General features: G+C 48.1%; 1 protein-coding gene across 15 annotated transcripts in view; it reads left to right on the top strand.

Annotated features, from left to right (window-relative positions):
• Positions 1 to 17,081, top strand: part of CLASP1 (cytoplasmic linker associated protein 1) — a 273,403-nt gene that overhangs the window by 240,427 nt on the left and 15,895 nt on the right. For all 15 annotated transcript variants that reach the window (XM_070769105.1, XM_070769110.1, XM_070769114.1 and 12 more), the window contains 3 exons: positions 4,186 to 4,432; positions 6,484 to 6,674; positions 8,530 to 8,658. In XM_070769105.1, the coding sequence (XP_070625206.1) occupies positions 4,186 to 4,432; positions 6,484 to 6,674; positions 8,530 to 8,658 (567 nt within the window). The remainder of the gene's footprint in view (positions 1 to 4,185; positions 4,433 to 6,483; positions 6,675 to 8,529; positions 8,659 to 17,081) is intronic.

The following is a 17,081-nucleotide window of genomic DNA, read 5'->3' as shown; positions in this document are numbered from 1 at the left end:
CAGGCTGACAGAGGGAGGGCTGTGTATAGTCACCACCTGGAGCGGTAGGGACCTCTGTGTCCATCCAGGGATAATCCTGAACACTGAGCACTGGGATTACTGAACCCCAACGTTATTTTTATCTCATAGTTAGAATAGTGTGATTTTAAGAGGCCCAGGGCAGCTTTGTGAAATTGCAGTGTAGCCCGCAGCTATCTTGTGAAGAATGTTAAATGCCCTTTTTCTCAGTTGGCTTCCATTATCCTGGACATGTTTATGTTCCTCTGATGTGATAAAAACAGTGCGCCTGCACCCGACGCCAGTGTGGTGCTCCAGGAGCTGCAGTCTCCTGTAGAGGCAGGCAGGGTGGCAGCAAACTGTCCTGGGGGAGGAGCGATCAGGGCCAGTCTGGGTGCTCCGGATGAATCTGCAGAGGAGATGATGTCACCTTCTGAGCATGAAGACTGTGAGGTGCTTGTCGTAGTCCTAGAGAAGTCTGTGAGGAGGCAGGAGGATGGGGGTGGACACAGGAGGATGTCCCCTGGGGGGTGGCGGCAGTGAACATGGCGGGCGTGCCCTGGATGGGGGAGAAGGAGCTGCACAGGCTTCTCTGGAGTTGACTGAAGAATCTCTGAAGGATTTTTAACCAGGGAAGTGGCATGGTCACACATACATTTTAGAAGGATTGCTGAGACCCTAAGATGGAACATGACTCCAGAGGAAGTTGAGTTGGGTAGCTCATGAGCAGAAATAGAAGAGCCAGAGTCTCTGGCAAGGACTGTTGAGGACATGCTGCTGCAATTCAGTGAGATAATATGGGGGGTGGGAACATGATGAAACGTTGACGCAAACAGCCATTAGGCTTTCAGACATACCAGTCTGGCGTTGAGGCTGGTGATTTGGGCTGGTGGTGGAGGTTTGAGAGACATTGACTAGTTGCCTGCTGGTAACTAAAGAAAAGCAAGTGAAGTCAGCCAAGTGGAAGGAAGGACAAAATCCTAAGGAGCATCAACACTAAGGGAAAGACAGAAGAAAAGGAGTCAAGAAGGACCAAAGATTAGCGGAGGGGAGTGTGGCATCATGGAATATGAGGGGAACTTTCAGGAAGGACATCCAGCCAAAAGGGTATCAATTGATATAATGTACCAAGTTAAGAAAGTTAGATTTTGTTCTTAAACGTGATTAGTGTTAGGAGTTTTTCACTTTCTTTTTTTATTGTCTGAAGTTTTTAAAACCCTTTTATAAATAATTTTTTCATTATATTAGTAATGTATGTTTTACTTTTGAGAGTTACAAAGAGACAAAAATTATCTGGGACTTCTCTGGTGGAACAGTGGCTAACACTCTGTGCTGCCAGTGCAGGGGGCCTGGGTTCAATCCCTGGTCAGGGAATGAGACCCCGCATGCCACAACTAAGACCTGGCACAGCTAAAATAAAATAATTTTTAAAAAAAATTATCTATGAAACATCTTATACCACGAGAAAACTCCTGTTCAGTCTTCTATGCATATATTTATAAATTCTTTTTTATCTTAATTATGTTAGGACAAGATCTTTTGGGCAGGGTGTGTAAGAACCAGTGCATCCTAGCATTGGTTCTACCAGGTGTATATCTAAAGGAATTGAAAGCAAAAACATGAACAGACATTTGTGCACCAGTATTCAGAATGATGTTAGTCATAGTAGCACAAAGGTGGAAGCAATCCAAGTATCCATCAACAAATAAATGGATAAACAAAATGCAATATGTACTGCAGTATTGTTCAGCCATAAAAAGGAACATAATACTATGTATGTGTTAGAACATGAATGGACCTTGAAAACGTCTTGCTAAGTGAAATAAGCCAGATAGAGAAAGACAAATACCGTGTGATTCCACTTACATGAGGTCCCTAGAGTAGTCAAATTCATAAAGACAGACAGTAGAACAGAGACTACAGGGCTGGAAGGGCCAGGGAGTTATTAATGGTAACAGAGTTTTGGTTGGGTAAGATGAAAAAAGTTTTGCCTAAAATATGACACAGTGGTAATGCTTACACACCATTGTGAATGTATTTAATGTTACTAAGTTAGACACTTAATGAATTAACTAATTTAAATGATTTGACATATATGTCATATATACATACACACACAGTTTTTGTGTGGTTTTTTTTACTACAATTAAAAAAAAATCCACAAATGCATAGGCATAAAATGAGAGAGATGTATCTTACCGACAAGCACAAATAAAAATTTTGCCATAGGAATCACCAGTGGGGTGTGGCTGCCTGGAAATGTTTCCTCCACTGTTCTGTAGTCACACATCTGACTTGAGGAAAGTGACCATTTTGCTCTTTCCACTGCAGTCAGCCACACTTTCTCTGCTAACCTGTAAAGGGTGCCGGATAGGCCAGCGTACTCAGAAGAAGGGACCCCCTGAGAATGGAGCCGGTCAGAAACATGACACAAGGGCCAGGGGACCAGAGCTTTAATTAGTTTTACACAAAACTCAGAAATATATTAGGAAAACATTTTCAGAAAATATTAAAGAACTGTTCTTTGACCAGCATAAAGACCAGCTCTGAGAGTCAGAAACACCTGAGGGAAGAGCTATCTGCCTGGGGGATGCTGAGTTCTCTGTAGGTAGAGATCTCATCACTGTAGGGAATATATCAGGGGACTCGCGGGTGGTGGCACTCTAATAACAGTGGGGTCGTGCACAGCCCCTAGCCCATGGCCGTTTGCTATGCCCTGCTACCTGTACCCCGTTACCAGGCAGCACTTACTGCGAGGCCGCTAATGGTTGCTGAGCCATTGGTCAGTGCTACAGTAGGCCCCTCCCCCAAGCAAGGAACTGTCAATGAGTGACCTTCAGTGGCCCATTCAGCCAGTGGTCAGCGGAATGGTAATGGGCAGGTGGAGAGTGGATTCCGGCCTTCCCCGTCCAGGGCTGTCCAGCTCACCTGGCCGTGAGGTGAGCTAGAGAGTGGGGGCACCCAGGGGACATGCTGGGGACTGTGTCCTGCAGGGCTCCAGAGCCCTCACCAAGGCCACCCACTGGCTTGAGGCAGCCATGAACCTCTCCCCATCCCCGCCTCTGTGACCTGATGCCAGTGGACATCTGTATAGGACGCAGTCTGTAGGACCTGGGCCCCAGCATCTGGGCGACCTGAGGGGCTTCAGGGCCAGTTGGGTCCTCGGCACCTGGCTCCCTCAGTGATGACAGCTGGACAGAGTCTGAGGACCTCAGCCTGAGGGAGCCGCCAGCTGAGTTCTGTCTCTTAGCAGGATCTGGACCTCAGAGGATGAAAGTTGTCCCTTGGGACCTCACCCTTTTTTGTCAGAACAGAGAATAAGGAACTAAGGGAACTAAGCTAGGGAACTAAGGGAACAGGGAACTAAGAGTTAGAATGTTTGAACTAAAGATGCTGCATGCCACAACTAGGACCCGATGCGGCCAAATAAATAAATATTAAATTAAAAAACAAAAAACCAATAACATTCACTTGGTGGAGATTTACAGGAACATCATTACATGACCTGATCTCAAGAAAAAGGATTTAACCCCAACAAGTTTGCAATAACTAACCACGCCCCTCCCTCATCTTCCCTAGAAAAGAGATTTGCTGAAAGCTTTGGGAAGTCTCAGGGGTTTTTAAGGCAGGAGCCACCCATCTCCTTGCTTGGCCCTGCGGTAAACCTTTCTCTGCTCCAGACCCTAACATTTTGGTGGTGTTTGGCCTCACTGTACATCAGGTACACAGACCTGCATTTTGGTAATAGTCTCCAGAGGGTCATCAGGGGAGCATCCATCCATGGTGGTATGTCAGGGTGTCAGTGAGAGAAAACTCTTCCTGGTGGTGGTAAAAGTATTCCACTGGGGTGTTGGCCTCTGAGGTTCCTTGAGAACTGGGGGTTTCAGGTATACAGCTTGCCTTCTCCAGGGGCTCCTCAGAAGTTCGTGGCGCTAATCTCAAAAATATTTGTCGAATTAGTCATCCAGTACCAAGGAAAACAGACATTCTGTGTGAACTAAGGAATGGTTAGATGAAAACATAAGTATGTTCTGTCCCTTTGGAGGTCACTTAGGAGTTAGATATTTACAAATTGAAACACTAACAACTGTACTTGTATCAGCAGCCAGATTTCAAGTGAGAAATTTCTGGCTCTGCTAATACTTGTGAAGATTTAGACAAAGGAACTGAGAGTGTGCTGTGCCCCAGGTATCCCGTGACGGTGGCATCGCCTCCCCTGCCACCGAGGGCCGGGGCGGCAGCGAGGTGGTGGAAGGAGGCCGGACGGCTCTGGACAACAAGACCTCCCTCCTCAACACCCAGCCCCCTCGCGCCTTCCCAGGGCCACGGGCGCGTGACTACAGCCCCTACCCCTACTCGGACACCATCAGCGCCTATGACAAGACAGCCCTGAAGGAGGCCGTGTTCGACGACGACATGGAGCAACTACGAGATGGTGAGTCTCTCCCAGCTTGATGCCCCTGGCAGGATAGCTCTGGGCACACACAGCATGTGGGATGGAGCAGAGAGGCCTGCCTTGCTCTGCTCGTCTGAGGTCCTGTCGTGTGCCCAGGAGCAGGGGGCACGTGGAGGGCCTATGGGGAAGGCTTTGTGAAGAATCAGGCCTCAAGCTGGTGGTGATGAGCACGGGCATAGGCAATGGGGACACTGACCGTTTGGCTTCTGGTGGGCATGTCCCCATCCTGGGCTGTGGCCAGACGTCCCAGAGCCCTGCAAGGAGACTGCCTGCTGGTCTCTCGCGTTACTGGACCTGCGGTTGGGGAAGGGATCTAATGTGCCCTGGGGCCCTGCTGGCTATGTGCTGGCTGCTGAGATAGAGGGATCCTTCCCATTGTTCCAAGTAGGAAACTGAGGTTCAGAAAGGGAGAGTTACTTGCCCCAAGTAGAACATACTTGATACAGAACAGAACTGCTCTGGGTATTTTTCTGACTCTTGTGTTAAGACCATTATTGAGTAACAAGTGAGTGAGTATGTGTTGATAGGATAGTCATTTTACTTAGAACCTAACTTTTCCTTTTTTCACCTCACTGTCATGTTCATATGTTTTAGTTAATTTTAATTAGTTTTTTAAAGTTTTATATATGTATACTTTGTTTCCAAGCCTGTTATTTTATGTTGTTTTTCAATTTTGAATGAAGACTTCAGTTAGAACCTTAAATCAGAATTCTAAGCAGTTAGCATTCAGCGAAGGCCTACTGTGTGTCAAGAAGGGTGTGGCTTGCCAAAGACACAGAAATGAGACACAGCCCCTGGCCCCAGAGCTGAATGCCTTTCCCCTTTCCTTTAAGGGGAAACCGACCCATTGTGGTGGCAGACATAGAGGAGAGGGCTGTGTTACCAGTGGATGCTGAATTGGAGGGGAGGGGAGCAGGAAAGGAAGAAAACGGTGCTGTCCGTGTGCCAAGCAGTGATGGGAAAACTGTCTGAAAGCACAGGTAGCTTCAGGGACGTGAGAGTGTGGCCCCTTGGCCTGTGGATTGCTACTCACTGGTGGGGAGCAGCTCAGTCTACCCAGCTGTCTGCTGGGCAGGAGGCTAGCAGTGGAGGGCTTATTTGGATTTGTACTTTCTGGGAGCCGTGGACCTTTTCCCCTCATTACTCATAGGATTGATACAGTGTTTAACTTACCCAGTTGTCAGTCTTATTTAAGACAGACGAGACGAGGATGTCGGCTATAGTTATCCACCAACTGTACACTTAAAGGCTTAAAGGAAAAGGTGGGATAGCAGGGGAGAGACGAGAGGGTTCTTTAAGACATAAACTTCCTTGGTGTTTGTTCTTCAGTCTTAGAAGGTTAGAAGCTTAAGAAGAGTACAAGTTTAGGTTTCTAATGGTTTGTCTTTGTGTTTCATCCATTCTATTTAAAGTGAGTATTTAAGTGTATTGAGGTCTCTTAAAAAAAACATGTAAAGAGAAAGGATATGTTCCTCTGCTGTACAGACCGTGGTCAAGTCCCGACAGGCGTTACACTGCATGATGTCGGCAGACTTTGCGGTCTGTGAATAGCTAGTCTGTGGGTTGCCTGGACGCTGTGATCCATGTGTGTTTACGCTCTGGACACTGAAGCAGGGAATGAATATTGACGAATCAGATGTGGTGGTGGAGGGCCTTGAGGAAACTGTGCTAAGGGGCTCTGAGGGTAGTGAGGGTGTCCCTGCTGGAGCCTGGCTGAGGCCAGGTGCAGGGAGTAGAGCTGGGAAGAAGACAGTCCAGGAGGGGTTTTGGGGGGTTTTTCCTGTTTGTCTGAAATAGGAGGGTAAAAAAGTCAGGCTGAGTAGAGAGAGGCACTGCCTGTTGGTCCCTGCGTCCTAGATGCCTCTTTTCACGTCTGTTTTCACCATTGAGCTGGTGAGGGTACCTGCTGAGGGTGTAGAGTGAGGCTAGTGCCACAGGGCGTGGTGTGGGCCAGTGGGGACCTCCCAGAGGCTGGAGAGCAGGGCGGGGTCCTGTTAACAGGGCTGAGCATCTGTCTTGTGTCCCCCAAGTGCCCATTGACCACTCGGACCTGGTGGCAGACCTCCTGAAGGAGCTGTCCAACCACAACGAGCGGGTGGAGGAGCGGAAGGGCGCATTGCTGGAGTTGCTCAAGATCACGCGTGAGGACAGCCTGGGCGTCTGGGAGGAGCACTTCAAGACCATCCTGCTGTTGCTGCTCGAGACACTCGGGGACAAGGATGTGAGCTGCCCGCCTTCCTGTCTGTCCTGGAGCCACGGCTCCCCTCTACTCTGTGCCACGCCTCCCGTCCCGGGGCCCCGGCTCCCCTCCACTCTGTGCCATGCCTTCCGTCCCGGGGCCCCGGCTCCCCTCCACTCTCTGTGCCACGCCTCTCATCCCAGGGCCCTGGCTCCTCTCCACTCTCTGTGCTATGCTTCCTGTTGACACCCAGACAGTTCTCAGGTTTTCTGAGCCTCGGTTAGTAAGGTGGTGTTCTTACTGGGGACAAGCCCTGTCCTGGCTTCAATGCGGGGTTTTCTGTAATAGGGTTTGTAGTCGTTGAGGGAAACTTGTTCCTGCTTCAGGTCACTTTCACAAAATGTCTTAAGACTTTGTTAATGTAGAATGTGAAGTTGTTTTTTTTTTTTTAATAATGGGATTTTTTTCTTAGGGGTTTTCTTTATGGTTCTATGCAGTTGAGAAATGAGACGTTTGTTTTTGGAAGACCCACTAAATGCTGCCTTCCCTGGGGCTCCCTCTTGGTTCACCGTTGCATGTGTTAGTGGTTCCAGCAACAGATTCCAAAAGCAGAGATTATAACTATTTTCTGTTACCCTCCATTGTTATTTTTAAAATAGAAAGCCTTCTCCACACTGTGACATTTGAACATGACGAACTAGGTGTTTGCACCCGGCCTGGTTCGTCATCTGCATGTGGTACCTCTTAGATGACCCTTCCAGGGGTGAGCACCCTGATCAGAGGCCACCTCCCCTCCACCCACCCCGACCCAGTGTGGCTGCTCTCTTGTGTGGCAGCAGGAATGACTGTTGAGACTTCCCTGAATTAACCTCTAGAAGTAAGAATCGATCTCTGTGCTCTGGGCTTCGTGTAGGCCAGCAGAAACACAAGTGCAGTAAGTGTGGTGAGCAGCTCAGGGACAGGACCAGGCAGATTTTGAGGAAGTTGGCCATGGCCGAGGGTCGAGGTCATGCCAGGGTCACATTGATGGTGACTTTAATGGAAGGCAGGTGAGCATAGGCTGGTGAATGTCATAATGACTCCACTGGCTCTCTGCTGCTTAGATTGAGTGGTTTGGCGTAGGGCGAATAAAGGTGGAAGGACGGTGATGAAAGATCTGTCTTCGTTTTTCTTAAAACAAAGTACGTATTGGCTCCTGGAGTCCTTGTACTGGTTGGGCTTTGTCGGGAGAGCGGCAATGTCAGGGAAAGGGCAGGGGATGGTGTGTGAGCGTGTGGCTTGTACAGGTGAGTGACAGGGAATCAGGATGTACCGTTTGGCTCTATTTGGTGTAAACTCCATCCTCTTTTGTTGAGATTAGGCGTCTGTTTGGAATGGCTTTCCTCCAGACGCATGACTCGAGCTTTAAGCAGCTCTGCACAGGTTCCCCTCCCCCATGACCTGCTCACCTCAAAGGTCAGGAGTATCGACAGATCTCCACTGTCCTGGCAGGAAAGTCCACTGTCTGCCAGGGCAGGTTGATGAGATGTGTAGGTCCTCTTCATCTGTTCTTTTATGTATTTTACAAATATGTACCTAACTCTCAGAAACCCTGAAAAACCCTGGGAGATTGATATGAACTTAATCATCCTCATGCGGGCCTAATTTGGCTTATGTGGGAAGCCGTCCTGGGGTCTCTCTTAGGTGCTGGGTCCCAGGATGTCCCCAGAGGCACCGCACCTGTCCTCATGGAGCTGGCTGTCTGGGGACCCTGTTTGCATTCAGCCTGGAATACGTATCGCAGTGCCTGCAGGTGCCAAGAAAGCCCAGGCCTGGGACCTGGTGTCGGGCCCTGCTGACCGTGTGCGCAGGGAGGTGCCGGAGCTGTTTGCTCATGTCTTCTTTCCTCTCGCCCCAGCATTCCATCCGAGCATTGGCTCTCAGAGTGTTGCGGGAAATCCTGAGAAACCAGCCAGCGAGGTTTAAAAACTACGCGGAGCTGACGATCATGAAGACACTGGAAGCCCACAAAGACTCCCACAAGGAGGTGAGCCGGGTCCAGGGTGCACACCCCTGCGTCCGTCCTGATGTCTGAGCTGCGGTGGAGAGCCAGTGCACCTGCAGGTTCCCCCAGCTGGGCTCTCAACTGCTGTCCAGCGCGCCGCACCCTCCCCCTGCAGTCAGGACCAGGGATGCCCTCGGCCAGCCCTCAACTCAAAGCCCCGCTTTCCTTGGTAGCTGTCATCACATGTTGTCCCCAGGGGAGTTAGGCGAGACTGGCACGTGTGAGTGTCCCCCCTCCCCTGGCAATGCGCTCCACTCTGCGGGCTCTGGGACCTGGTAGCAGCTCTGCCTGCTCCACCAACTCCTGGATGTGAGAAACTCACTCTGCTGGGGTTCCCGCTCCTCAGGCCTGTCTCAGAACACGTGTTTCTGGGCTCGGACTTGTGTGTAGATGGTGGACAGACCACGCATTGTCCAGTCACTTGTTGAACTGTCCCGGTATCTGTTACTCCCAGTCCTTTGAGTATCGAGAGGCCACCAGAGAGTGGGGAGGTGGGTGGAGCTGTCCTAAAAGAAAATGATTTCAGTGCCACCCTTCCAGTAAAGTTCACTATGGACAGCAACCGTTTTATTTAGAGGTTTACAAAACTTGATGTGATAGATAATGGGTTTGACCCCTAAGTGAGACATAAACCACGTGGTCAGTTCAGTCTTGGCTCCTGTGTGACTCTCGTGAGCACACTCATGGATTAAAGGAATTGTGATTAGAACAGTTCTTATATTCACAGCAAGAATCAGACCCTAAATTGTGGTGTTTTTTCTGTTCAGCAGTTACGTGACTGCTTCTGAACACAGACGGTCTGGCCTCCTCAGATTCCCGCCCGACTGCAGGCTCAGCGAGGCTGAGGCTGCTGCTCTGTCCAGGCATGTCTCCACCCAGCAGTCCTAGCAAAACACAGGGGTATAAGCGATAGGTGTGTGTGCAAACCCCTAACGTATACTTCTAACGTCTGGCTCAGTGGCCTGATGGTGATCATCATCACTCACATTTGAACAAAACACTTTGCACTTAAAATAACTCTTTTGAAACAATGTAAAGACCAGATTAGCTGCTGGCAGTCAACATAATTGTCAAGGACCAGATAAGCTGACAGTGGTCAACAGAAGTGTTCCCAGGTGAGGAAGAGGTTCCAGGAGTTCCCGTCCTTTGTCAGGTGATGCACACGTGTCAGCTTTTGGCAGAACCAAGATGCAAACTAGGCCTTGTGTCTTGTAAGGGGCAAACAGGCCCATGCTGACTTTTGTTTTAAACCATAATGGCCTCTCCTTAATGAGAATACATGATCAAAAAATGAAATAAAATGGATGATCTCTTACATGCATATGATATCAGTTGTTTTCAGCGGGCAGACATAACTGAGAATGTGGCATTAAGGTGAAGCCTTGTGTGGCAGCCCTTCTGCCCTGTGTGGCAGCCACTGGCCATCTGCTTGGGAGATGTTTGTCTTCACAGTGGCTGCCCTGATGTTAACCTTCAGAACCTGGACAGTGGACCCTGACAAGCACACATTACTGATTGCATGAGGGGTTCTTGTTTTTTTCCCCTGCAAGACAAGAGGTAGAGGAGAGAAGGTTCTCAGCTGTGAAGTCCTTTAGGTTGCCTAAGGGACACAAGCAGAAAATACCTGCTGCCTGAAGCAAATCTAGCAGCACTTGGTTGTGGGGAATTCTTGTGACCCAGGGTCTCCACGCAGCTGTCACTGATTTCCTGATAAGGCAGGTGGAGGAAACATTGTGTCCTGAAAGGAGTGCCGTTGCTGGCGGGCCTCCCTGCTTTGCATACCTACAGACTCACCTTGACTTGCTGCCCACGTCTTTTCCCTTATGAAACTCCACGCTGTCACTTTGCCAGAAACTCCTAACTTGGGCACCTGTGTGTTTCTGTTGGCATATGAAATTAACATCACATACAGTGTGTCTTTAGTTATTATATTTTCTCACCAGTACATTCAAACATTTATTCAGACATCATTCTCATATTTATTGGAAAGGATCCAAGGTGTTTCTAGACCCAGTTACTAGTCAGACAGAGCCCGAGTTTCTTCCTGTCCAGTTGGTGCTTCCAAAGTGTGCTCATCCTGGGCCATAGCTCCTGGAAACTCCTCCATAAGAAGCTAGTTTTGTGTTCACAGGAGATGAAGGAGATGGACTGGCAGGTTAACAAGGAGCTGCTGTGAGAGACCTTGTCACCAAATATGTCCTCCCTTGGCTGCTGTGGCAGGCCCTGGCATGATGCACACTAGTTCCAGCCGTGGGCCTGTAGCAATGAAGGACTTCTTGAAATATGGTTTCTAATAGGTTGAAACATGTCATACAGCCTTTAGGGAAGATGCTTAAAGCAGGGCTGCTAAGTTGTCTTGCTTTTTTCCCATAAGCTGAGGGCTGTGTTCTCAGGGTCTTTAGCAGGAGCTATGTGTGCAAAACACTATCACTGAAACATGCCAGGGGCTAAATCTGTCTCATCATGACTCATCCTAAGCTAACATAGACATTTTACAATAAGCAAGATAGAGGATTTGGGGACCGATTTAGAGTTTTTGTTTAAAAAGTTGGTGTCTATCAGGTTAAGTATGTTTTCATATTCCCTATTTGAATACATAGATTTCTTAAATTATCTAACTCTGTGTTTTTATCTTTTTAGTAAATAAAATTTGCTGTTGCGTTTCAACTGCTCATTAATGAAGTTGCTGTGGTTTACAGTAGTGTTAGCTTTTAGCAAACATCTACGGGCGAAGGCCTTGATAGCGACCTTTTTAAGATCCTATGCCCACTCTCTGTTTCTCAAAAAAAAAACTTTAACTTCAGTGCTTCTTATCTTAGAACTTGTAATCCGTCTCTTAGGGCTGGTACCGAATCTGTCCATCAATGATTAAGAGAGGATTTAGATCTGGTATGAGCATTGATACTATGAATGCGGTTCTGGGGTCAGTGGGAGCACGAATATAGAGATGGAAAGCTGGGTTTTCCATCCAGCATCCGGCCTCCAGCCTTGCTGTCTGTTTGGTCCCCATTGTGTAGTATGGCTGCCGCAGAATCAGATAGGGGACCTGAAAGCTCATGTCTTAACACTGTCAAACGCTGTACAGACTTTGCTTCATAAAGCTGTCTTCAGACGTCTCTGTCGTCTCAGAGGCAGACAGATGATGTACAAATTATTAATCATTTTATACACATTTAATGTAAGATAGCCGTTGCTCCCAGACACCATGGCTTACACACGGTAGCCAGAGTGTTGAGGTCCTCGGTCAGTGTTCTGTTTGAACTTTAGAGAAGCATCAACTCTGTTTCTTTGAAAATATTCTTTTGAAATCAGTTCTAATGAGGTGAATGAAACTGGAGCCTATTATACAGAGTGAAGTAAGCCAGAAAGAAAAACCCCAATACAGTATACGTATACATATGGAATTTAGAAAGATGGTAACGATAACCCTGTATGCGAGACAGCAAAAGAGACACAGATGTATAGAACAGTCTTTTGGACTCTGTGGGAGAGGGTGAGGGTGGGATAATTTGGGAGAATGGCATTGAAACATGTATCATATCATATGTGAAACGAATCGCCAGTCCAGGTTCGATGCAGGATACAGTATGCTCGGGACTGGTGCACTGGGATGACCCAGAGGGATGGTATGGGGAGGGAGGTGGGAGGGGGGTTCAGGATGGGGAACACGTGTACACCCTTGGAGGATTCATATTGATGTATGGCAAAACCACTACAATATTGTAAAGTAATTACCCTCCAATTAAAATAAATAAACTTATATTAAAAAAAAAAAAGAAAATATTCTTTCGGGCCATAATATTGGCCAACACAATATACCTTGACCATTAGGCTTTGCTTTCACTGACCTCAGCCATGGTAGTGAACATTCAATTACATTTGCCTGTTAAAAGAGAAAAATATCAGCCTCATTGTGGGGTCACCAGATCTTGTTTGCCCCACAGAAGTCTTGGTGCTTAAGGCATCAGAATCCAGCCTCAGGTGGTTTGGCTTCTTTGGGGAAGTTTGATTCTTAAATATAATATAAAACAACCACTGTTATGTCTCCTGGGGTTTTATTTTGAAATCATTTCTAGTTAATTTAATATTTTAAGTTTGCAGAGAATTAAAAAAACTAAACCAGATGACATTTTTAAAATGGAACTTTTCAGGACCTCTTGGCAAATAGGCCTGCACAAAGCAATGGTGTGTGAGAGAAAACACTTGAGAGATGAGCTGATGTTCTGCTTCAAATCCCAGTCAAAATCACTCTGACCATGGTACCAGATCCTTGGCTCTGGAATGGCGTTTAGAAGCTTCTTGGGGCAGCAGCCACGTGTCAGTGGGTTCTGGCGAACAGTGCATTGTGAGTGTGTGGAGAGATTACTTCACCTCTCTGGACCTTGGTTTTCCTAATCTGTTAGCCCAGGGAGTGGACTGCATGGTTATCTGCGTGTCATCTGGCCTCAAGATAATAGAGGCTGCTATTGAATAACAAGCCTAAACCTTCCTAGATTCCAAATCTCCAGTTTTCTTTGGGCCCAATCTTGGCATGTGGCCAGAAGCCCTATTTCCTTTGTAACTTGTAGCCTTGTAACAAAAAGACAAAACCAGAAACCTATATAGTCGTTTAAAAGGTCAAAGTTGCTGAGCCAGTCTGACACTCACAGCACAAACTCTAGTAAATGTTTTATTATTGGAGGCACAGGGGAGGGGGGTGGGGAGTGTTTTAGACTTAAAGGAACTTATGGTTTAGTTCAGGTTAGAGCAAAGGACTCCACCAGGGGTCCAGAGAGAAGTGCACTGGGAGTTTGGGGTGGACTGGGAGGGGCGCCCAGGGAGAGCGCTGACAGCAGAGAGTCAAGCAGCGAGCCTGAGTGCGGGCCTTGGGCCGGGAGGACATGTCTGGGCTGGGTCTGCTGGACCAAAATGGCCCCAGGGGTGGCCGGGACATGCCAGGCACAGTGTCCAGCCCTGAGAGACGGCAGCTGCTGCCCCACAGTTACTCAGGGCAAGGAGACACAGCCCCTCCTCTCTGGTGCATCTACCTCCGAGGAACCAGATGTGACACCTGCCCTTTACTTCCATAGCCTCAGAAAGAGTGTCTTACTGAGAGAGAACTTGTCTGGAGAAAGCAATCAAGTGGTTTGGTGTAGGGCAAATAAAGGTGGAAGGATGATGATGAAAGATCTGTTTAACATCAGAGCCTTGGGGTCTGGAGACTCAGGTCCTCATTCTACGTTGACCAGTTGGTTAGCTGAGTAGCTGGAGATGGGTCTCAGCTCCCTGAACATCAGAAGTGCTGGCACTCAAGGTGAACTGGGGCTACAGGACGCCTGCCCCTTGTAGGACTGACATTCATGTCAAGGGAGTGAGGAGGCTAACGCTGTTCAAAACTGCAGACGCGGTCCTTTTAATCCTCTTCCTCTGAAGTAGATAGACCGGTTCTGAATAGAATTGGGGTTTTCCTGTTTTATGTAAACCAGAAATTGCTGCATTTCTTGAAGTACATGTCAGAAGGCTATTGAAATTTGGGTGAATTAACTGTGGGCTGTGTTATTGGGCTCCCAACTGGGCTCCCATATTGGCTGAATCTCTTGGTGTCCACTCTGGAGTGTCCATCACACTCCTGCATTTGAGGCCAGGAAATACCAGGAATTGATGGGTTTTGGGAGACACAGAGGAGCCTTCTGTGTGCTGCCCATCTTCAGCCTCCTTGACTCCTCTAGGGACCAGCCAGCCCAGCGTTCCTGGCATCCTCCAGGGCAGCAGACATGGCCACCTCCTGGGCGTCCAGCCCCTCTGACTCCACAGCTTTGTTCCCTGTTGGCTGTGATTCCACCCCTTGAGGTGGGACAGAGTAAGTCTCCACCTCAGAGCCTTACCACACTTGAGACGGTGTTGCCCTCAATCTGCCCCTGGAGGGGAGAGTGTGATGGCTGTGTGGTTAGAGACCGTTTCATGCAGACTCTGCCTTTTGAAATCGTGCATGTGTATTTTCAAGAGAAAATACTCACTAGGTAGGGTAGGGAGATAAAGTGTCACCATCCAAACTGATATCAGCATACTTGATTCAGGTCCCCCCCACTTCATTTTACTTATGAGGGAAACAGGTCCAGACAGTATAAGAAGCATCCCTCAGGTTCACCTCACTCATTGGTGACAGAGCTGGGTCCCCGAACTTGGACCCTGAAGCTTTTTCCTTCCCTCCCTCCCTCTGGGGCCAGGCCTGACAGACGGGGACTGGTCCCTGGCGGTGACCATCTCACCAGAGAGACAGCCTCCCCACCATGGTGGGCACACATCCCCATCATCTTCCCTGTTTTGTGAGGTCTTCCCGGCTTTCCCCAGAAGGTGGCGCCAGTGTCTCACTTAGCTTTTAAATGATTGGGACTGAACTAGGTGTACTTTGGAGAAGGAAATGGCAACGCACTCCAGTATTCTTGCCTGGAGAATCCCATGGACAGAGGAACCAGGCTTCCCTGTCCATGGGGTCGAAAGAGTCGGATACGACTTAGTGACTAAACTACTACTACTAATTAAGTGTACCTGCTTGTCGTCATTTCTGAACATTTGCTTGCTTGTTTATGTTAGCCAGTTACACTGGCGTGCCTGTAACAGAGTGCAGTCAGTCTTTGTGAACTTAAAGCATGCAGTTCAAATTGTGACAGGTTCTGTGCTCTCAAAGAAACCTTATCTTTAAGCAAACATTCATCAATATTCTGAGTAATGATCTCATTTTAAAAAAAGTTAGATAAGGAAATTATGCTTTTCCGAGGTAGACACTGTAAATTCACTGACTTTGAAAAAAAAGAATTCCTGTGTTTCTACCAAACTGCAAAAAAATCAGCAGAATTGGAACCGTTTTGGTCACTTAGGGTTGGTAATGACCCAGAAGTCTGCCTGACCCCACTGTCTCTCATCATCTTCACCCTCTCTGAGAACTCATCTTTGCCCCTTCTGGCCTCCGTGTCTACCGAAGAGTACTATCCTCCTTTCTCTCTGTTGCCTGTGTTTACTTTGCTTTCTGTTTGCTTACATTTATAATCTTTGCTTCTTATGTTACATAGACCACAGGGGTGAAACTTAAAGTTCACCGTGAGTCAGGCAGCCAGCCAGCAGCCGGGAGCTTGGCATGTAGAGGGAAGTCAAGAGCACCAACCCCTGTGCCAAAAACAGCGTCTGCCTTGGGAAACTTGCTCCAGCCTCAGTGAAAGAGGGGCCTCAGACGGACCTTGAAGTGCAGCTTCTGGCATTTTCTCTTCAGGCATTTTCAGAAAACCTATGTTTGATTAAATGCTTCCTGCAAGCAACTTCAAGAATTCCTGGAGTTTTATCAGAGGAAGTTCTCCTTGGGTTCAGGTTTCAGCTCCACATACCCGAGCTGGTCTGTTTACCAGCAGCTCCCTGCAGGTTAACTCCTGTGACCTGGATGAGAGTGAAGCTTGGAAAGGTTGGTGGGGAGGAGGAAACCCTCACGAGAGAGCCTCACTGCGAACCTGGCCGTTTATCTCCCTGTCTGGTCAGTGCCCTTTGCAACCCTGAGGTGCGCCGGGAGGTTTCTGCTTTACTCCTGTCAGGACTTAAGTGAAGCTGCCAGGACTCCATTCCCAGTCTCTCTCTCCTGCCGCCCAGCTATCTCTACTTCTTAGTGGCCTCCTAAATTGCTCGACATTAGTGTTTTCCAGTTTGGGATATTATCAATGAAATCATCCAGTATTTTCTGACCCTTTCATTTTTTTCCCCCCATGTTTAAAAACTAAGACCTCAGATTTCATCAGTTAGTATTACTCAGTTTTCTGACCAGTATGTTGTGACACCTATGAACAGTGATTTCTTACAGTTGAAGGGCATTGGTGTTCCACTGCAGGGCCAGGTTAGAGAAGGGATGGACCCCTCTTCCACTATCTGCCTAGCTGTGTATCACAGGCCAGACGCTTGGCTTTCCCAAGTATGCTGTGGACGGACCACAGTCCTCAGGACACACATGAGCTGAGGAAGAAGAAGAGCACTTCATCTAGTGATTGCTGCATGATGGGGCCCTTCTAATGATATGCTGTTGTTCTCCAAACAAACCGATCACGGCAAAAACTAACCTGAACTCAAGTCTGTTTTCCAAAGGACAGATCTGTTCCCCTTTCGTTGTGTCACCCAGAATGGACCTTCTGGGCCTTGTACAGTTGATTTCTCCAAAGCCCAACTTGGTCCTCTGGAGAGGTCTTGACTTCCTCCTCATTTTCTGGGCCAGCTCCTCCATTGAAACATGTAAATGCAGATCAGCGAGGCATGCCCTGGAGCTGACTATGCCAGTGGTGAACATTTACACACATACACACACACACGCGCGTGCGCTGTGGGAAAATGAGTTGGACCAACATTTATTAAGCACTTAGTGCATAATGGACACTGTTGGGCATGGGGGATAG

This window comes from Bos indicus, chromosome 2 (assembly GCF_029378745.1).
Source record: "Bos indicus isolate NIAB-ARS_2022 breed Sahiwal x Tharparkar chromosome 2, NIAB-ARS_B.indTharparkar_mat_pri_1.0, whole genome shotgun sequence".
Lineage (NCBI taxonomy): Eukaryota > Metazoa > Chordata > Mammalia > Artiodactyla > Bovidae > Bos > Bos indicus.
The sequence above is the reverse complement of the archived record's forward strand: the minus strand, read 5'-3'. Positions and strand labels throughout refer to the sequence as shown.